The 22,965-nt window shown below is 41.0% G+C and overlaps 1 protein-coding gene across 3 annotated transcripts in view; it reads right to left on the reverse strand.

Annotated features, from left to right (window-relative positions):
• LOC140469210 (uncharacterized) overlaps positions 1–22,965 on the reverse strand; it is a 380,785-nt gene that overhangs the window by 173,325 nt on the left and 184,495 nt on the right. For 2 of the 3 annotated variants that reach the window (XM_072565525.1, XM_072565524.1), the window contains exon 6: positions 2,167–3,039. In XM_072565525.1, coding sequence (XP_072421626.1) covers positions 2,167–3,039 — 873 coding nt within the window. Of the gene's footprint in view, positions 1–2,166; positions 3,040–9,629; positions 9,717–22,965 lie in introns of those variants that run through there. The other variant, XM_072565526.1, reaches the window with a different exon arrangement.

Here is a 22,965-nt window from a genome sequence, read left to right on the forward strand (position 1 = left end):
CCCTGTATTCCATGAGATCTAACTTGCTAATAAGTCTCCCATGGGGAACCTTGTCAAATGCCTTACCGAAGTCCATGTAGATCACATCTACTGCTCTGCCCTCATCAATCCTCTTTGTTCAGAAAACTGAGACACTTGGATAAAATGGACATATAGAAGATATTTCCACTCGCAGGAGAGAGTAGGGCCTGATGATACAGCCTCAGACTGAACTGACAACCCTATAGAAGTGAGATGAGGAGGAATTTCTTCAACCAGAGTGTGGTGAATCTGTGGAATTCATTGCCACAGGGGCTGTGGAGACCAAGTCATTGAGTGTGTTTAAGACAGAGATAGATAGGTTCTTGATTGGTAAAGGGATCAAGGATTATGGGGAGAAGGCAGGAGAATGAGGTTGAGAAACATGTCAGCCATAATTGAATGACAGAGCAGACTCGATGGGATGCATGGCCTAATTCTGCTCCATTCTATTATGGTCTTAGGCTTCTCCAAATGCACATGAAAAGATTGTATATAAATGCAAACTCCATCTTAGATTTCCTAATCTAGCTGGAAAGAAAGTGAATATTTGTTATATTCCAAACAGAATTAGCAGCCACAAGTTTGCAAAGAACAGTTTTAAGGAAATTCTAATGATAGAAACTGTCCATTAACCGTTAAAGACAATATTTATTTCAACTCAAATGGTGCCATTGTAAAGAATGACAGAATGTATACATTTTGCATAAGTATCACTTGTGGAGGAAGTATTTCCACAAGATATGTGGATAGTTCGGGTTAGTGCACTGAGTGTGTAATAACAAGAGGTGATACTTAAGCCAATCTTCAAATGAACATGATCTAAACCATATGTATTCTACTTATTTTGGTTTATCTAATTTCTGAGATTTAAATTGCAAACAGGAACAGAGAACCACGTTTTCTTTCATCATAAGAGAATGACATGAAATGGTTTGTTTTATTTATTGCATTTTAATATTGCGTATATTGATCTGTTTGCCGTTCAGGTAATGAGAGCTACTACTCCTGCCATGTCATTTCTCTGATGTGAAAGACTGGTATTGCAGAATTACTCATTCCATTCATACAGCCATGAGTGGTTTGTAGAAGTGCCATGATGAAGTATTTTCTGGTTTTATGAGTAAATACTAAGCACTGAAACATAAGACCTTTTCATTGACCTTAATCCAAGAAGACATAAACCAGGGATAGAAACAAAATTTGACTAATTTTTCAATAAAATTATTTGAAAAATGTTTTTTGATATGAGATGGATCACAATCTGGAATTGCTTGTAACCAAGTGATTATCTTAGATATTATGAATCAAGGGTTTCAGAGATTGGTATGAATAACCAAAGGATTCATTCAAGCAAATTTCTGTATCTGTGCTTGAATATAAAGTAGACATTTTAGTATTATAGTAATAATGATTGTCAAGAGCTTTATGCAAAATTGTTTTCTTAAATTAAATTAACTCTTAAATTATTTCCTGATAAATACATTTCTGGTTCTATATTTCATACATAACTGGGAAAAAAAACACATGAAAGAGAAATAATGAGAAAAACATAACCTGGAGAGATTTGTGGTTACAGTTGTGATTTAATAAAATTGTATCAAACAACCTACTGGCTACTAATATCCCCAATATGAATAAAGTTTAATGGTTTTATATGTACATTGTAAATCTTTTTCATATTTCTAATATTGTTACTTGTCTTCCTTCTTTGTCCACTGGTGATAGGTCACAGATTCAAGCTGATCTCTAGGAATCACTGCTTTAACCATTGTAAAGAATGACAGAATTTATTGGCTCAAGAGGAAGATACGGTGACATTAAAAAACAAACCTAGAGCTCGGAATAAATTCTAAAATTAAGATTAAATGTGGCAAATAGCTATTGCACAAAAGTGTTTTCACTGTTCCTGAATGGTAAGCTATACGTGTTTTTTGTCTAATTTATTGAAGAGATGTCAGTTATATTTGTACATACAGTATAAATATTCAGATTCAAATTTAATAGGGGACTTCATAATAGACTGTCTATGTTCATTTAAATTATGTGATATTCAGCTCCATCTATTATTTTACATAAATGATATCTTGTCTTAAAGACATATCAATTCTTTGTATTTTCTCTTTCTGTGATCTTGTGGTTACTTACTATTGAGCCAGGTGGCCCAGGTGGCCCGGGTGGCCCAGGACGACCTTTCCTTTTTCTCATTTGCCCTCTGGGATTTGGATGGATCACTGTTTGGTTTCCAGCACTCTTTGAAATTTCATGATGTCTGTCATTCTCCCAATGGAATGTCTCTTCAATATGATCCATTTCTGTGGTCCCTGCTTTCGAACCAATTTCTCCTTTGCTGTTCTCACCTCGGAAACGTTCACCCTCTAGATCAATGTCAACTTCATACCACCTCATCCTCTTCGAGTCTGCAAGGTTATCATGCTCTGCCAACATGTTTTCCTTCTGCTGTGAACCTGTCTCCTTTTGAGACCAGATCACATCTCGAGGTGTTGAAATTGATGAATTTGTCTGCAAATCTGTGTAAGCTTTTGGAGTGGTTAATGACATTGTGGATTCATCAGACACCACTAACCCCCCATCCTGTTTATCTCCATGGATTGTGATACCTTCTTGATCTTCTGTATTTGAGAAGTAGAACTCTTTACCAATAAGTTCATCAAGTTTATTAGAAGTCTCTAAATTAGTCCACTCGTCATTCTTTCCCTGCATTTTATTGAGTCTGAAATCAAGAACTTGTGGAATAGCATTTGAAATACCTGTAGAATTAAGTATGAATGTTGGATTGCTGATATTTATACCAGGCCAGGCTGGTCCTGAATTTGTGATTTCATTGTAAGTAATGTTTAGCAGTTCTGTGCTACCGTGTTGATCATTTTCAATTGGCCGTCCTAGTCCAGCATTTGTAACAGAAATATCCACAGGAGGATTCTTCCTTGGAGATCCCTGAGCTAGATTCTCAGACAAGGTAGATCTTGCATGTGTCCTAGGGGTTGTATACTCAGAACCCTGAGGAGAAATGAAAACAGTTAGCAAAGGGAACTTTTCCACAAATTATAATTCTAAAAAATGCAGTTTGTTGAATTAGAAACAACTCATTACCTTTTAAATCTAGAAACATAATAAGTAATAATGCATTCACTCAGACTGAAGTCCAGAGCATGTGGAATACATTAAACTGAGTGAAGATTTATATTGCTTTCTTTGGGATATTATTGTCTCACCTTCTATTGCTTCAAAATGTCAGCACTGCTATCTGTTCATCATTTACTGTTTTCAAACTGTATGAGCAATATTTTGAACCAATCTTTTGAGATGAAGCATGCTTCCAGAATTTAGTTTTGACATCAAGTTGCACTGTTAAGCTTTTATTCAATTTAAATTTCACATTATGTTATATCTACAGTTACACAACAGCACAGATTTTATTGCAGTAATGATGGAGAAATTGTCAGCGTTTGCTGTCATTTCTCCTCTGAAGCTGATGCCGATGTCTGAAGTTCGTACATATACCGTTAAATGTGCAAATACTGCTGTCAGTGATTCTACGCTTTTCCAGAAGACAGGTTGTTAAGCTCTTTCTTGACTGGAGTCAAATGGAAATCCGACCTAAACTTTCCAATTGAGATTGATGTGGATGTGCTTTGAAAATGAGGAAACATTACATCATGTTTATTCTGAAGAAAAGTTTAAGCCAAAAGAAGAGTTATTTTTGGATGAACAAATTTATTACCTTTTCATTGGTTATTTGCCTACTTTTCTGTACTGTTAGGCTGCTGCCCTCTGATCCCTTCCCTCCTCACCTTTGCCAGACTGCAGCAAACTGACTTTTGGCTGTTGTCTGTTTTTCAGCCTTGAACTCATCTGTCCTTGCCCTGATGACAACAGACTGGGGCAACAATCCCAGGGAAGAACAGGACCAACAGTTTGCCCACACCACGAGGATGCAGGGACTGTCCCAGTGATAAGGCCATGGATAAACGGGGTTTAAAAACCACAAGTATTAATGTGCGTAGTTTTAAATCCAACACATAATGTGTTTCCATGTTGGGCTTTCTGGCCAATATCATTGTAGACCTCTCGTTTCTGTAGGAATGTGGGATACTGCACCTCAGCAGCTACAGGAAATGGTCGCGTTTGGGGCCTCGTGGGCCATTGATTTGCTCGGGGGGACAATGATAGCCGCTTCTCTGGCCTGGGTATTCTGCTGTGAGGTTATTTCCAGGAATGCTCCCCTGAGACTGTTTCAGGTCTATGTTCCAGCAGTAAAAAGTCAGTGGTTGCCCATTCTGCAGCAGCTCCCACTGGTCACATCCAGGCCTGGCTGGAGACTTCAACCGCATCATCAATGTGGATGGACATTCCAGAACGGATTCCTGATGGAAATGGTTAAAGTTGCCAAGCTGAATGACATCTTCAACCACACCCCCCCACAGATGAAATGCAGCGCACATACACTAGGTCACAGCCAAACAAATCTGTCTGCTCAAGGATAGTTTTCCCGTCAGATCGATTGATGTCAAACTGGTGTTCCTCTCTGACCACTGCCTCCTGCTGGCCAACTGTCACCTACAGGATGACCAGCAAGCCAGCAAGGGAATGTGGAAGTTGAATATGAAACTACTTACCCCAGAACTCATCAGGGAGCTCAAAAGGGATTACACAGGTTGGTGAACCATGAGGCTCCTCTGAGTCTCCATCAGACTGGTGAGAGAGATGGGGAAAACTGTCTAAACTCCAGAAAATAATGCAGAACCTGCTCCTGCTGCTGACAATGGTGGTCGATGTCACCGTGGATTTCCAGTAAGTGAATAGCCAGCGAGCCTCGCTTTTTGCCTCGGACACCTTCAAGATAACCTCACAGTCCAGGATCTGCACTATGGAGGAGGATGAGACGTGCTCATGATTCTCCTTCCAGAAGGTGCAAAGGGGAAGCTCTGTGCTCAGCAGTCTGAGGGAGGAAGATGGCTTGGTAACAACATCTCAGTCTGACATCCTGAGGATCAGCAAATCCTTTTACACCACACTGTATGACAGGAAGCCCATAGACAGTGCGAACCCCCCCACCCCGCTCCCAGTCATTCCTGTCCTCTACCATTGAGGTCTTAGATGACAGCACGCGGGAGAGGCTGGACTAGCTGCTCTCTCTGGATAAGTTGATCATGCCCCTCGAGTCCTTAGAAAAGAATAGAACTCCCAGAAGTGACGGCTTACTAACTGATTTGTATTCGGCTCTGTGGGACTTGATTGGCCAGGACCTGCTGGAGATGTACAACATATGTGAATCCATGAGGAAAGGTATCATTACCCTCATCTGCAAGCAGAAGGGGGAGAGGGAGGAAATTAGAAATTGGCAACCATTTTCATTGTTGGACGCAGATCACAAAATCCTGTAGAAGGTCATCGGTAACCAGGTCAGGTCTGCTCTGGGATCAGTGATTCTCTCCGACCAAATCTGTGCTGTGCCAGCCAGGATGATCTCTGACAGTCTAACACTCCTCAGTGACACGATTGTCTACCTGAAGGGCAGGGGGATGGATGCCTGCCTCATCAGCCTTGACCAAGAGAAGGCCTTTGGATATCCCACACCTACATGTGGGATGTGCTCTCCAAATTGGGCTTTGGGAAGGGAATCTGTAGTTGGATCCGACTGCTCTACACCAACAGCATTAGTGCAGTCTCAGTGGGAACCAGAAAGCTTCCCAGTTAGATCCACAGTCAGGTAGGGCTTCCCACTCTCTCCTGCCTTGTTTGTGTGTTGTTTAGAGCCTATTGCTGAGTCTATCAGAAAGGATGTGAGCCTGAGAGGGGTGACTACTCCAGGCAGCAGAGGCCTGTAGGTCAAAGCCTCCCTGTTCATGGATGACATCGCCATTTTCTGCTCGGATCTGCTGTCAGTACACAGACTCCCGAGCATCTACAACCAGTTCAAACTGGTCATGGGAGCCAAGGGAAATCAAGGCAAGACTGAGGCCATGTTCTTTGGGAACTGGGCCCCCAATCCTTCATTCCCCTCACTGTCAGGACAGATCATCTGAATATGATTCGGAGAGGCCGGGGCATATGCCAAAACTTTAGAGGAGCATATCACCAAGGTGACACAGAAACTGGGCAGATGGGAGCACCAGTCCCTCTCCATTGCGGGTAAAAACCTGGTCGTCAGGTGTGAGGTACTCTGTGTTGCTCTATGTGGTGCAGGTCTGGCCTATTCCCTGAATCTGGGCTACTGCAGTCAACTGGGTCATCTTTCACTTCATTTGGAGGCCAAAGATGGACTGAGTACAAGGGGACATTATCTATAAAGAACCGGGCAAAGTGGTGGAAGAATATACCTAATGCCACCCTCATCCTGATGGCCAGCTTTGTGTCCCGCTGCATCAAGCTGTGCGTAGACTCTCAGTATGCAAACACCAAGTGTCAATATGTACTGAGGTTCTATCTGTCCCTGATGATGTGAAGGATGGGACTGGCCTTGTTGCTGCAGGACACTCTAAGTAGTCAGACTGTTCTGTATCATCTGTCCCTTGTGGAGAAATTTGCAAACACCTTTTGACCACAAATCCATCAGGAAATGGTCAGCATGTAGCATCCTCAAGACCCTGCAGGAAGAAGGTGGATCCTGTTGGGTGATTACCTGAGCAGACAGTTAAAATCATTTGGCAGAATGCCTCAAAACCAGAACTTTCCAATAAGCACCAGGACATGACTTGGCTGGTAATGAGAAGAGCTCTGCCTGTGAGATCCTTTATACATGCTCGGGCTCTCTGTGCCACCCCATGGTGCCCTTGAAATGGCTGGGGAGGGGATGAGACTGTCAGATGCCTCCTGCTGGACTGTGCCTTTGGAGAGGCAGTCTGGAGAAAGGTGCAGTGGTTTTCATCGAGATGCAGGACTCCGTGCTCTATGGTCTGTTCCCTGGGACACACACCCAGACAAACATCGACTGTGCCTGGAGGACCATCAACTCAGTGAAAGGCGCACTTTGGTCTATCCAACACCTGCTGGTCTTCCAGTTGAAGGAGTTGACCCCGACTGAGTGTTGCAGTTTGGTACATTCCAATGTCCAGGACTACATGCTGAGGGACGCACTGAAGCTTGGGGCAGTTGCTACCAAGGCACAGTGGGGTAAGACCACCAATGTAAGGTTTTTCTGCCAAAGATTAACTGGGGTCCATTCAGTAATCAGACCCTCCCTGATGCCTCAGCTAAATGCCAAGAGTTTAATTGTAAACAGAGAGAAAGCCAAACCCCAATGTTTGTTTTCTTCATTACAAGTAGAGATAGTGTAGACTTGAATGGCTTCATTAACTATATGTACATTATTCCTAATGAATAAAGTAAATTTTTGCAGTTAAACAAAATTGAACTCTGGAGTCAGTTCCAATTTCCTGGCAGCACTCGGCAATGCTGGCTGGAAGCCAAGCTTGCATCTGGCCTGATTAGGGGATACATGTTCCCAGACAACCAGGCAATGGGTTTGGGACCTGGATGTGGTCTGGCATCTGCTTCCTGAAAATCAAGCCCATCGCCTTTTTGCAGTAACAGTGGAAAACATTATGCTTTGCTGAATGAAGTGTAGCCAAAATTTTAATAGCGTAAAATGTTCAAAATTACCATTGAATAGCCTCACTGGCTCTGAAAGAGCAACCTTCTGTTTGTTTAATGTTAGATTTCTGGAGAGATATTCTAAATAAGCTTAAAGCTATGATAATTTAGGTTCTATCTCAATCCCATGTATATATCACAATTGTTTATGTTGTTGTTTAGTTTGGTTTGTTACCTGTGAGAACACTTCTTTGCGATTGGTTGGATATTCCCTAGCTAAACACTTGGAGATTCCTTAACTTGGTATCCAAGTCAAACTGACGTTGGGAAAGGGGAGGCCCATGCCTACACAGGTCCATAGATCTTTGCGGTTTTCTTTGAACATTATTACTGTGCACAATTGATCACAAGTTGCAGTCCATTATCTTTGAGCAGATTGTTCATATTCTTGAATATGATGATGGTATGTTTCATGTGCTCAGTAAGCAGTAATAATTGGTACAGAAACATTTACTCATTTCAGAGTATTTCAGATTGAGTGCTGTGTTTCCACAAGAACAATCACTTCCAAATTTAAAGTTCAGTGCAATGATACTTCAGGGAGTCAGGCTTGTGATTTGATTTTTAAGCTGCACACAGCTGCGGAATGATATAGTTCATGACTCAAGCCAAGACAATGGCTCACCTATCAACTATCAATTAAGCAATCAGACTGCTCACCAATTCAGGAACTAGCTCTACTTTGAATTAGAGTCAACACTGCTTCTCTGATCAGGTGATTATTACAGTTGACCTTAAATGTTAGATGATAAATTCGCTTCCCATTACTTACCAATACATTTCCTTGATTTGAGGAAGATATAACAATGCATAGATCCCGGGAGTACAGTCATAGTGTAATGGAGATATACAGCATGGAAACAGACACTTCAGTCCAACTTGTCCATGCTGATCAGGTATCCTAAATTAATCTATTCCTATTTGCCAGCATTTGGCCTATGCCAGTCTAAATCCTTCCTCTTCATTTACCCATCCAGGTGCCTTTTAAATGTAATTGTCCCAGCCTCCACCACTCCCACTGGCAGCTCATTCCATACATGCATCAAAACATTGCCCCTTAGGTCCTTTTAAATCTTTCCCCTCTCACCCTAAGCCTATGCCCTCTAGTTCCGGACTCCCTCACCCCAGGGAAGACACCTTGTCAATTAACCTTATCCATGCCCCTCATGATTTTATAAACTTCTATAAGAACACCCCTCAGCCTCCAACGCTCCAGAGAAAACAACTCCAGCCTTTTCAGCCTCTTCCTGTAGCTCAAACTCTCCAACCCTGGCAACATCCTTGTAAATCTTTTCTGAATCCTTTCAAGTTTCATAACATGCTTCCGATAGGAAGGAGACCAGAACTGCATGTAATATTCCAAAAGTGGCCTAACCAATTTCCTGTATAGCCGCAATATGACCTCCCAACTCCTGTACTTAATGCTCTGACCAATAAAGGAAAGCATACTAAACGTCTTCTTCACTATCCTATTTACCTGCTACTCCACTTTCTAGGAACTAAGATACTGCCCACAGTACGAGCATGCAAACTAATATAACCAAACAAAAAGTGAAAATGTTCCCTTCTTTCAAATATATTTCCACAGTAGATGCAACATCGTCTTTGAAAATCTGATGTGAGACAAATGGACTGTTGTTAACAGAATAGAATGAATAAATGAACTGAACAACTGGAGATTTTCAAAGTTATCACATTATTGCATATTTGCTGATGGATCAACACTAATAAAAGCCATGTTTAACATTCAAGTTAAGCTACTATTTGGATAAAAGTATCTTGTAAAAGTCTGTAGCTATTCACCTTTAAACTTGGCTACTTAATAATAATGCAAGCTTTATAAGCCTTTCAGAAAATATATTTAAACATGGATATTTAAACATATCCAGGAGCCAAACTGTCTCCCAAGACTACAGGACAATGTGCAAAGCTGTGCTATATTTCAAGAGGCAGAATGCTTTTGTGTAAATATAAATATAAATAGATTTTCCTACCGTATTGTTGTCACCGTTAACAATAGCAGTCTGCCGTGCCAAAGTAACAAATAAACAGATCATTAAATAGATCTTCACCATGGTGCTGAGAGGCTGTATCAACTGCTCGAAGTAGATCCAAACATATGGAACTAAGTAGCTGAATGACATTTTAAGTGAAGACCACATTCAAGCCCTGCCCTTTCTAATGCTGTTGAGGAAATGCTTCAATGATTGAAATGTCATAATGAAATTTCACCCGCAGTTGTTATCTGACTGGTTGTTAACCCCCTGGAAAGTGAAGAAAAAAAACTTTATTTTTGTTCTGAGCAAAATAGCTTCCAAATGGCTCTTCAATACAAGTGAATTTGAATTTATGACATTTTCATCCGATGTGTCATCGAGACTAACTGGGATTGCACACACTCTGCCATTTCCAGGGCTAACACATTGTAAAACAATGCAAGTGAAATTTTTGGACGGGTTTCAATTGCCAGTAACCTGGGTAAAACTCTTTGAGGAGTTTCATACATGCAAGCATCTAGGGATTCAATAAAGATTCGGCACTCAACAGTAAACCAGGCTTTAATAAGGTACTGGTAGCAGTCAGACAGAGATATTTTTAACAGTAAAAAAATCTTAACTATCTGTTGTAGCTGAACACTTATCACAGCAAAAAAAATGTATGCTAGACAAATACACACGCCAGTGTCTGATAAAAGCAGACATGGAAAACACAGATTTTAAGACATTATAAAGGATTTCTCACAGTTTGGCTTGATTTTCTTTACAAATGAAATTCTATGAAGAATGAGGTAAGGAAATTTAGTTCAGTAATGTGTAATTCTATGCATCATTTTAACCTGTTCATTGTCTCAGTGACCTAAAATGGGTTAACAAATGTTCTAAAATAGCAAAACAAAACAATATTGCAATAATTTCAAATATGTTGACTGCATTTATCACAGGCTGGACTTCCAAGGCTGAATAGGTGTCCAGAAGGGTTAAAAAAAACACAGTAAAGAAAACCATTAATTCTACAAATAAAGCATGCTCCATATGAACTCCATAGAGTCATACAGTTATACACTTCGGAAACAGACCTTTCAGTTTAACTTGCCTGCACCAACCAGACATCCCAATCTGACCTAGTCCCATTTAACAGCATTTGGCCCATATCCTTCATATACCAATCCAGATACATTTTAAATGTTGTAATTGTATCCACCTTCACCACTTCCTCTTGCAACAAGGTGTACATGGATTTTAGTAAGGCATTTGATAAGGTTCCCCATGGTAGGCTTATGCGGAAAGTCAGGAGGCATGGGATAGAGGGAAATTTGGCCAATTGGATAGAAAACTGGCTAACCGGTCGAAGTCAGAGAGTGGTGGTAGATGGTAAATATTCAGCATGGAGTCCAGTTACAAGTGGAGTTCCGCAGGGATCAGTTCTGGGTCCTCTGCTGTTTGTAATTTTTATTAATGACTTAGAGGAGGGAGTCGAAGGGTGGGTCAGTAAATTTGCAGATGATACAAAGATAGGTGGAGTTGTGGACAGTGAGGAGGGCTGTTGTCGGCTGCAGAGGGACTTAGATATGATGCAGAGCTGGGCTGAGGAGTGGCAGATGGTGTTCAACCCTGCCAAGTGTGAGGTTGTCCATTTTGGAAGAACAAATAAGAATGCGGAATACAGGGTTAATGGTAGGGTTCTTGGTCAGGTGGAGGAACAGAGGGATCTTGGGGTCTATGTACATAGATCTTTGAAGGTTGCCACTCAGGTGGTTAGAGTTTGTAAGAAGGCCTATGGAGTATTATCGTTCATTAGCAGAGGGATTGAATTCAAGAGTCGTGAGGTGATGTTGCAGTTGTACAGGACTTTGGTTAGGCCACATTTGGAGTACTGTGTGCAGTTCTGGTCGCCTCACTTTAGGAAAGATGTGGAAGCTTTGGAGAGGGTGCAGAGAAGATTTACCAGGATGTTGCCTGGAATGGAGAGTAGGTCGTACGAGGATAGGTTGAGAGTTCTCGGCCTTTTCTCGTTGGAACGGCGAAGGATGAGGGGTGACTTGATAGAGGTTTATAAGATGATCAGAGGAATAGATAGAGTAGACAGTCAGAAACTTTTTCCCCGGGTACAACAGAGTGTTACAAGGGGACATAAATTTAAGGTGAAGGGTGGAAGGTATAGGGGAGATGTCAGGGGTGGGTTCTTTACCCAGAGAGTGGTGGGGGCATGGAATGCGCTGCCCGAGGGAGTGGTAGAGTCAGAATCATTGGCGACCTTTAAGTGGCATTTGGATAGGTACATGGATGGGTGCTTAATCTAGGATAGAAGTGCGGCACAACATCGTGGGCCGAAGGGCCTGTTCTGTGCTGTATTGTTCTATGTTCTATGTTCTATGTTCCCTACACGCACCAATCTCTGTGTGAAAAAGTTGCTCATTCAGGTCTTTTTAAAATTTCTCCACTCTCACCCTAAACCTATGCCCTCAAGTTTTGGTCTTCCCCACCACAGGAAAAAGACCTTGGCTATCCGCCTTATCCATGCCCCTCATGATTTTATAAACCTCTAAAAGGTCACCCCTTAGCCTCAAATGCTCCAGGTAAAAAGGTCTCAGCCCATTGAACCTCTCCCTATAACTTAAACTCTCCAGTCTCTGCAACATCCTTGGAAACATTTTTTGTACCCTCTCAGGGTAAACAACATCCTTCCCATAGAAGGTCTACCAGAATTGTATGCCGTATTCCAAAAATGGCCTAACCAATGTCCTGTACAGCCACAACTCTGATAGTTGAAAAGTGTGGCACTGGAAAAGCACAGCAAGTCAGTCAGCATCTGAGGAGCAGGTGAGTTGATGTTTCAGGCATAAGCCCTTCATCAGGAAGGGGGCTGAAAGATAAATGGAGGGTGAAGGTGGGGCTGGGGCAAAGGTAGGAGGCAAGTGGGAGGCAGATTATGATGGGTTGTAGGAAGGCTGGAGCAGATAGGTGAAAGGAAGATGGACAGATAGGACAGGTCAAGAAGGCGGTGTTGAGTTGGAGGGTTGGAACTTGAATGAGATGGAGGGAGTCGCTGAAATCCCACTCAGATACTCAAATGTTATGACCGATGAAGGCAAGCTTGTAAAATGTCTTCTTCACCACCCAGTTGACCTATGACTCCACTTTACAGGAACTATGTACCTGTACCTCTACTTCCCTTTGTTTGAAAACACTCCCCAGAGCCCTACCATTTACTGCATAAGTCCTGCCCTGATTTGCTTTACCAAAATGCAAACCTCAGACTTATCTCAATTAAACTCCATCTGCCACTCCTCATCCATTAACCCATCTGTTTCCTGATGAAGAGTTTACTCTCGAAATGTTGATTCTCCTGCTCCTTGGATGTTGTCTGATCAGCTGTGCTTTTCCAGCACCACACCTTTTGACTCTGATCTCCAGCATCTGCAGTCTTCACTTTCTCCTCATTGACCCATCTGATCATGGTCCCATTGTATTCTGAGATAATCTTCTTCATTGCCCACTACACCACCTATTTTGGTGTAATCTACAAACTTCCAACTTATATTCACATCCAAATCAATTATATACATGATGAAAAGCAGTGGACGCAGCACTGAACCTTGAGGCACAACAATGGTCACAGACCTCCAGTCTTAAAAACAAACCTCTATCACCACGCTCTGTCTCCTACCTTCAAGTTAATTTTGTATCCAATTGTCGAACTCCCCCTGGATCCCATATGACTTAACCTTACTAATCAGTTTACCATGTTGAATGCTTTGATGAAATCCATATAGACAAATGTCTATTTCTCTGTCCTCATTAATCTTCTTTGTCACTTCTTCAAAAAACTCAATCAGGTTGATGAGATACGACTTCCGACACAAATAGCCATGTTGACCATCCCTAGTCAGTCCTTGTCTTTCCAAATGCATATAAATCCCATCCTTCAGAATCCCAACCAACAAACTTACCCACCACTGAGGTAAGGCTCACCTCCTTCTTTTCCTTACCGCTTTTCTAAATAATGGCACCACATTAGCTAATCTCCAGTCTTCCATCACCTCACCTGTGGCCATCGATGATACACAGATCTCTGCAAGGGGCCCAGCAATCATTTCATTAGCTTTCTACAAAGGTCTGGCAAACACCTGATCAGATCCTGTGGATTTATCTACCTTTATGCGTTTTATGATGTCCAGCACCTCCTCTTCTGTAATATGGACACTTTTCAAGACTATTTGTTTCTCCAAGTTCCTTAGCTTCCATTTCTTTCTCCACATTAAGCACTCACATAAACTACTTGTATCTCAACCATCTCTTGAGGTTCCACACATAAACAGTCTTGTTGATCTTTAAGGGGCCTTATTCTCTCCCTAGTTATTCTTTTGCCCTAAATGTATTAATCGAACCTCTTTGGATTCTCCTTAACCCTATTTGCCAAAGCTATGTCTTGTCCCTGATTTGCCCTCCTGATTTCCTTCTTAAGTATACTCCTACTGCCCTTATACTCGTCTATGGATTCACTCGATCTCAGCCTCCTTCTTTTTCTTGACCAGAGCTTCAATTTCTCTCATTATCCAGCATTCTCTACACATACCAACCTTGCCCTTCACAGTAACAAGAACATACTGTCTCTGAATTTTTGTTATTGCATTCTTAAAAGCCTCCCACTTCCTAATCATCACTTAACCTGCAAATAGCCTCCCCCAAACATCTTTTGAAAGTTCCTGTACAATCCCGTCAAAATTGGCCTCACTTCAATTTAGAACTTGAAAGTTTTGATTAGTTCTGTTATTTTCCATTATTATTTTAAAGCTAATAGACTTATGATCATTTGCCCCAAAGAGCTCCCCCACTGACACCTCATTCACTTGCCCTGCCTTATTTCCCAACTGAAGGTCAAGTCTTGCTCCTTGTCTCGTAGGTACATCCACATATCAAATAAGAAAGTTTTCTTGCCCACACTTAACAAATTTCTCCCCATCCAAGCCTTTAACACTATGACTTTCTCAGTGTAAATTTGGAAAGTTAAAATCCCCTTTCTCTACAAACCATTTTTTTCTTCTGGATATCTGAGATCTCCTTACATATTTGCTTCTCAATTTCCTGCTGACTATCAGACACCTACAATACAATGCCAAGAATCCACTTCTTATTTCTCAGTTCCATCCAAATAACTTCACTGGACAATCTCCCAGGAATGTCCTCCTGAAATACAGTTGTAATATTCTCCCGAACCAAAAACACCATTCCCCCTTTTCTATCCTTCCTACAGCATCTGTACGCTGGAACATTAAGCTGCCAATCCTGTCCATCCCTGAGCCATGCTTCTGTAATACAGTCAGTTCTTCTATAACGCAATGGTTGCGTTCTTGTGTAATCCTGTGTTATAGAAAAATTGCACTTTGAAACAGCATTTAAAGTGTTGGCGCTACAATCACATGACAGCTAACACATGTTTAAAAGGTTCATGCTTTAGAAACAACGTTCGCAATTCATCAACCATGTTACAGTGAATTCGCAAGTAATACAGCAGTAATGACCTGTTGCTATGATATCCCAGTCCCATGTTCCGAACCAGGCCCTAAGTTCATCTGTCTTAACTGTCAGGCCTCTTGCATTGAAGTAAATGCAATTTAATTTATTAATCTTACCTTGGTCTCTGCCAAGCTCTTGTTTGCCTTGACTATTTGTTTTGCTCCCCTTAGCTACTGTACTAGCTGTAGCCTTTTCTCGCTCTTGCTTTGGTTCCCATCCCCTTACTAGCTTAAAGCCTCCTAAGTAGTATTAGCAAATCTCCCCGCAATGATATTGTTCCCCTTCCAATTCAGGTGGAATCCGTCCCTCTTATGCAGGTCATTTCTATTCCTGAAGAGATGCACCACCTCCCCAGCCACACATTCATCTGCTCCAACCAGATATTACTACCATCGAGGACCTACCTTCTATACCTCCTGCCTAGTTTCTTATATTCTCTGCAGAACCTCATCGCTTTCCTTACGTATGCTATTAGTGCGAATGTTCACAATGACCTCCTGCTGGTCACTCTTCCCTTTCAGAATATTCTGCACCCTCTTTGAGACATCCTTGACTCAACACACCATCCTGATGTCCCATTGGTGACCATAGCCAGAGAGTCCCCTATTACAATTGATCACTTGAAACCCGACAATACCCTGCATTACATGTTGAAGTATATGACCAGTCAGACCAGTATGTTTTACTTACCAGTTTAACTGCTTTTTAAATCGTCCTGTCCTGTCCCTTAATAGTCTGCCACATCCCGTCACAATATCATCTCTGGCATCATGGTGTGGAGTGGCATGGAGCTGGGCACAGCTAGACTCAGAGACATACCACCCGGTTCCATTTACCTGTTCCTTAACTTGAGATACTTTCTCTCTTTCACTCACCCGAAATGGCAGACTTCAATGCAGAAGAACCTACTAATGGCCATCAATTTTAAAATTCTACCCACTGTCCTTCATTAGACAGTGGGCCCTGTTACGGTGTGAAGGTCAAACCCCTTCATTAATTAAAACCAAACACCCAGAAAAGCTTGCCTCACCTCGTAATCTGTTAAAAGTGTGAATGAAAGAGAACTCCTAATTTCCTCTATTTAAAGAAAAACAACAATTTATTTTTCTAACTCTAATAGTGAACAGCAAACAAAACTATTAACAAATCTAAACCCCTTTTCTTAATTAATTACTATCTGACCCCAACTCTTTAATAACTCTGCTCTAATAACACAATTATTAAACATTACATTAACTTAATCTCAACTCCACACAGTCTCTCTCTTCTCCGCTGTCTTCAATCTTCCATCTGCTGATCTCCCTGGATCATCTTCTTTCTTTTTACTGTGAGTTTTTTTACAGGAAAAGGTACCTTTTGATAGAGAGTGCCTTCTTTTTTCTTTGAGAACGCAATGTTAGATGGACAGGTAGCTCTCTGGCTCCACGACAGTTGCTCTGCTGTTCAGTGGAAGTTGCTGTGACCAAATTTTCAAAATACCCTGGTTTTATATCCCCCAACATCGTACCCTCCCATTGGTCCAATGTTATCAATACAGTGAATTCAAACTGAATTGTGTTTTAGTATCCTGGCCATACTTTAAATTAATAGGTTAAATCTGAATTGTTGTTAAAACTCAGGTATTCATTTAACAGCCAATTGTTACATCTATGTATTTTGGAACAGCCAGGCTCTTAGCTGCTCTGTTTTGCAGCTGTGGCTATACTTTAAATTTACTTTAAAAATTCAGAAAACACTTTCTATCTTAAAGTGGACATACAAAGTCGAAAGAGTGTAACAGCCCACCCTCTGCTACTTTGCCATTTTGAAGAAAATCACATGAAAACACTGCTATCATAGTTAAAACTCACACAACACCAGGTTATAGTCCAACAGGTTTAATTGGAAGCACACTAGCTTTCGGAGCGACACTCCCTTATCACCACCAGATGAAGGAGCTTCACTCCAAAAGCTAGTGTGCTTCTAATTAAACCTGTTGGACTATAACCTGGTGTTGTGTGATTTTTAACTTTGTACACCCCAGTCCAACACTGGCATCTCCAAATCATGACTGCTATCATAGACAGTGTAAACTTTCAACTACTATTAGCCCCTATTAATCGTCTCCTGAAACTTGTGTCCGAAATTTCTGCCTGATTAGATTCAGATTTTTGATTGAGTTTCCATTGATGTTCCATTTTCACTTCTTTTGTGCTATCAAACCTTTACATTTGCAAGAGAAAACAAATCAAGATATGCAGACGCCATAAATATGAGAAAGCCTTTTTTCAAACAATTCCAATATTAAGAAACAAATATCGTAAAATAACTCCACTTATCAAATATATACCACACACCACTTTAAATAGTTTTGATCACTTACTTAATACAATTCTCACGTTAAGTCAGTTTGCTGCACACTCCCAAAAATACTATGCTAAAAGAATATAGATGCAAATCACATAATTTGCTTTAGTGCTGGACCATATGCTAAGAGCACTGCACTATCTGAGATGCTGCCTTTGTCGGATGAGGCGCAATCCATTCTCAGATAATTGCACAAGATCCTACTTCACTCTTCAAAGTAAACCAGGGAAATTCTTCATGAGCAGCATTTTTCCTCAGTCAATACCTTACAACAAGTGTATTGCCTTTTTATGTTATCTTTTTAATCTAGTAGCCCATCAGGTAGATAAAGTATATACTAACGTCTGTTTCCATAGCCAGCTTTATCTGACATGGGCCAATATTGTTGCCAAAACTGATTGCTTCAAGGAACACTAATCTGCATCAGGTCAAGGCTGACCAGGTGACCCTCCCATCATTGGCGTACTAGGGGGGATGTACAAGTTCATACTCAAACATTACCACATTATTTACACACAATCTGTAGAAACTGGGACTGGAACCCAAATCTTGTGACTCAGAGGCATAGACTCTACCCCCTGCACCACAAGATCTTCCTATAACATGTATTCTGCTACTTTATTTCATTCCCATGTGTTGGATCATAGATCAGAGAATCCCTGCAGCCTGGAAGCAGGCCGTTCGGCCCATTGAGTCCATACCAATCCTTTGAAGAGCATCCCACCCAGACCCAACCTCCTACCCTATCCTTGTAATCCTAATTGGCACGGTGACACAGTGGTTAGCAGTGCTACCTCACAGCACCAGAGACCTGGGTTAAATTCCTGCCTTGGGCAACTGTCTGTGTGGAGTTTGCATATTCTCCCTGTGTCTGCGTGGGTTTCCTCCGGGTGCTCCAGTTTCCTCTCACAGTCCAAAGATGTGCAGGTTAGGTGAATTGGCCATGCTAAATTGCCCATAGTGTCAGGTGAAGAGGTAAATGTAGGGTGGGTTGCTCTTCAGAGGGTCGGTGTGGACTTGTTGGGCCGAAGGGCCTGTTTCCACACTGTAAGTAATCTAATCTAATCTATATTTCCAATGGCTAATCCACCCAGCCTGCACATCCCTGGATCTTGTGTGTAAATTGACTAGGATCCTACAGCACAACACTAAACTGAGTTTTATTGAGTTACTTCATTGGGTGCAATTGTTTGGCAATTTTAGCCTCCTCTGCACCCTGATCATTCTATGTTTCTATAATTCAGTGATTAAACACATTACTAATTGTGGTGAAGAATAGCTGCTGTCTGAGCGGGGCTTCACTGATTAAAATTCATCCTTACTTCCTTTTCAGGATATAGTTATTTTCCTTGAATTGTTTGAACAGTCGTGCAATTTTCTAGATTTTGTATTTAATGTCAGATCAAGCAGTCACAGGTTCATTATACATCGAATATCTTTCTGCAACAATTGATTGGTGTAGTTTAACCTAACTTCAGCACATCAATAGGAGCTTTCCACTTTACAGTGCAATCTATTTGAAATTGCTAAAGATGTGAACTAAATTCTGATTGCTTCTGATCAGTATTCTTCTAATTTGCTTTTCTTCTCATTCACCAATGTTTTAAGTGATAGGATTATTGTTTCAAACAGAAAGCAACCTTAGCAAAGGCTAAGGGAGAAGGAAGACAGTCAAACCAAAACTGAGTTATGATGAAGAGTCACCAGGAGGTAAAATGTTAACTCTACTTTCTTCTTATAGATGCTGCCAGACCTGTTGAGTTTTGCCAGTAATTTCTGCTTTTGCTTCAGATCGCCAGCATCTGCAGTTCTTTGTTTCAGTATAAACAGTCAAACCAGATAGGACTGGATGACCAAGGGTTTGTCCTAGAAAAGGTAAAAAAAATGACTGCAGATGCTGGAAACCAGATTCTATATTAGTGGTGCTGGAAGAGCACAGCAGTTCAGGCAGCATCCAAGGAGCTTCAAAATCGACGTTTCGGGCAAAAGCCCTTCATCAGGAATCAAGTCAGGAAGTGGTGAAGTAAAGGTACTAAGCAAGAGAATTCCAGAATTTGACAGCTAGGCCTGGTGGAGTGAAGGATTGGTGATTTCAAAAGTGGTGTTAAGCTGAGGAACTGAAATATAAATCTATAGCTAACAGATGTTAAACAATCCAAACATTAAGAAAACTTCAGTGATCAAGCTATTTAGAATTATTTGGTCAAACTTTCAGTACACTAGCAAATAAATATATAAATAAATTCCTGAAGAAGGGCTTATGCCCGAAACGTCGATTCTCCTGCTCCTCGGATGCTGCCTGGCCTGCTGTGTTTTTCCAGCACCACATTTTTCAACTCTGGTCTCCAGCATCTGCAGTCCTCACTTTCTCCAAATAAATATACCATCATGATACAACTTGCTTGCACCACATTAAGACTGTTATGTGGAATACACTTGAACCCAAGATCCAAGGAAGAAGAATAATGCTTTAACCCACTGCACCACACAGAAACTTTAATGTTCTCTGTCATCTGTTGGAGCTATAGTTGGGTGCACCTCTGGAACATCCCACCCAGGCTGCTTCTAAAAAAAAGACTGTCTCCAAACCATAGCACACCCATCCAGAGCACCCATGGTGCACATCTGGAATTCAGTGATTCCAAGAACCAGGCATGATATTTCCACGCCAGCAAATTGCCTCTCATTTACTCCCTTAACCATAGACACAACAGCCTCAAGTTACATTCAAAAACAGATGGTTACTTCTGTACCATTGACTGCTTTAATCACTCCATGTGGTAAAGTTTATCATAAGCTAACATTACATGCAAAATATTTACTGTCAACCTCCCAATAATCCATGGAAAATTCTGTGTTAAGCAGATATTTCCTTTGCAGTCAAACTGCCATCAGTGAGCAAAAGCTTAAGTAATAATTAAAATACCCAACGCATCCAACCAAAAATAAATCCTGATCCAAAATAGGGGAATCGGTTTAGCTTGGTTGGCTGGTTTGTTGGTGTACAGAGCAGCGTGATGTTAACAGCATGAGTTCAGTTCCCATCATCAGTCTGAGGTTATCATGAAGGACTCTCCTTTTCAACATAACCTGAACCTCGGGCAAGGGGGTAAGTTACCATCGGTCGCTTTTGTCCAATAAGATAGCAACCCCTAAGTCTGCTAAAACTACGGTGACACAACAACCTAATTAATGTTATTATTAATTCCTCATTGCTACTATATAATTCCACCATATACATGCAAAGAATGCTATGACACTGATATGATGTTAAATCAGATATGAGACATACCATAAGAAATGGAAGTTGCATGAACACGGCCTTTGTAATGTATGAGACACTCATGATATTTTCTGGCAGACAGCTTATTAACTGTATCGACTCTGGTAAAAATTCTGGAGCCAAAGTGAGCATTAGTGTATATAATTAAAATATGAAATATGAGTTTGCATTGAAAACAGTGGTATTCTGCTTAATTGGGAAACAAATCATGACTGGAAGCATATAATTACCAGTTGATAAGAAAATGTTGCAGTCTTGCCAGGTTTATTTTTAAACTGCTGAGATGTTGGCTATGAATTGAAACAGAATGCTCTTGCATTGTTTAATTCACTATAAAAACACTTTCGACCCACAACAAGCTTTGAAACAAAATTACTACCAATTCATAACTTTAAGCTATAATTTTGACAGTGTAAGTCTAAACAATAACTTCCATTTAAAGCATTGAATAATACAACCTTTAAAGGAAAACAACTGCTTGTCTTCAATCTATTTTCTTTGTCAATGAAAGGACATTTTTCCATAAGGGCTTTGGTTAGTTTAGTTGGCTGGATGGCTGATACAATGTGGGTTCAATTCCTGTATCTGCTGAAATTACTGTGAAGGACTCTCCTCACCTGAAGCATGGTGACCTTAAGTTTAAATGACCACCAGTCATCTCTTGCTAATGAGAGAACAGCCCTATGGTCTGGTCGGACTATAATGAGTTTACCCAATTCTTGCAACCAATTTTCAGATGTGCCCAGTGTAGCTCCATTCTACAAGACACTGTAACATCAGATAACTTCTGAAAAGAACAATATCAAAAATTCATGGTGTCAACTTGAGTTCCTTTGCATGATTGTTAAATAGTATAAGAGCAAGATACATTTCTGAATTATTTAATTTCTAGTCAAATAAAACTGAAACTAATCTTCAGGCTAGTTCAGTTTCATAGTTTTATTTGACTAGGAATTAAATAATTCAGAAATTTATCTTATTCTTATATGATGAAACTAGTTCAATGAATGTGAACAAACTGGAAAAAAAGCAACAGGCGTTCAAAGCCCTTTCTTCAATAGCTATGAAATAATTTATATTAGGTATGTTTTTCATGAACTCAGTAGATGTCACAGAGCACCTTAATTATTCCTGCCATCACAAACATTTCCCAGAGTTGGGCTGAGTTGCAACTTGACAGCCCACTTAGAATACAGCCCAGAAACAGACCTTCGGTCTAATTCATCCATGCTGACTGGATATCTGAATTTAATAGAACATAGAACAATACATGTATTCATCCAGGTGTTCCTTCAATGCTGCAATTGTTTCTGCTTCCACCACCTCCTCTGGCAGCATGTTCCAGGCACTCACCACCCATTGTAGTCCCATTTGCCAGCACTGGGCCCATATACCTCTAAATCTTTCCCATTCATATACCCATCCAGGTGCCTTTTAAATATTGTAATTTTATCAGCCCCCACCACTTCCTTTAGCAGCTCATTCCACACGCACAGCACCTTCTGCATGAAAAAATTACCCGTTAGGTCCCTTTTAAAGCTTCCCCCCTTAACCTTCATCCTATGCCCTCTAGTTTTGGACTGCCCTAACCTGGGGAAAAGACTTTGGCGAGTCACACTACCTATACCCCTCATGATTTTACAAACCTCTTTATGGTCAGCCCTCAGCCTCTGATGCTCCAGGGAAAATAGCCCCAATCTATAGCTCAAACATCCTCGTAAATCTTTTCTGTACCCCTTCAGGTTTAACACCATCTTTCCTATAGCAGGAGACCAGAATTGAATGCACTATTCAAATCGAGGGCTGCAACATGACCACTCAACTCCTGTACTCAATGCACTGACCACGAAAGGCAAATATTCTTCCAGCTAGCTGTGACTCCATTTTCAAGGAACTGTGAACCTGCATCTCAAGATCTTTTCATTTGACAACACTCCCTGGACCTACCGATAATTATATAAGTCCTGAGTGTGGCGCAGGAAAAGCACAGCAGGTGAGGCAACATCCGAGGAGCAGGTAAATCAATGTTTCGGGCATAAGCCCTTCATCAGGAATTACTGATGAAGGGCTAATGCCCAAAACAGTGATTCTCTTGCTCCTCAGATGCTGCCTGACCTATTGTGCTTTTCCAGCACCACATGCTTGACTCTGATCTTCAGCGTCTGCAGTCCTCACTTTCTCCTA

Source organism: Chiloscyllium punctatum, chromosome 49 (assembly GCF_047496795.1).
Source record: "Chiloscyllium punctatum isolate Juve2018m chromosome 49, sChiPun1.3, whole genome shotgun sequence".
Lineage (NCBI taxonomy): Eukaryota > Metazoa > Chordata > Chondrichthyes > Orectolobiformes > Hemiscylliidae > Chiloscyllium > Chiloscyllium punctatum.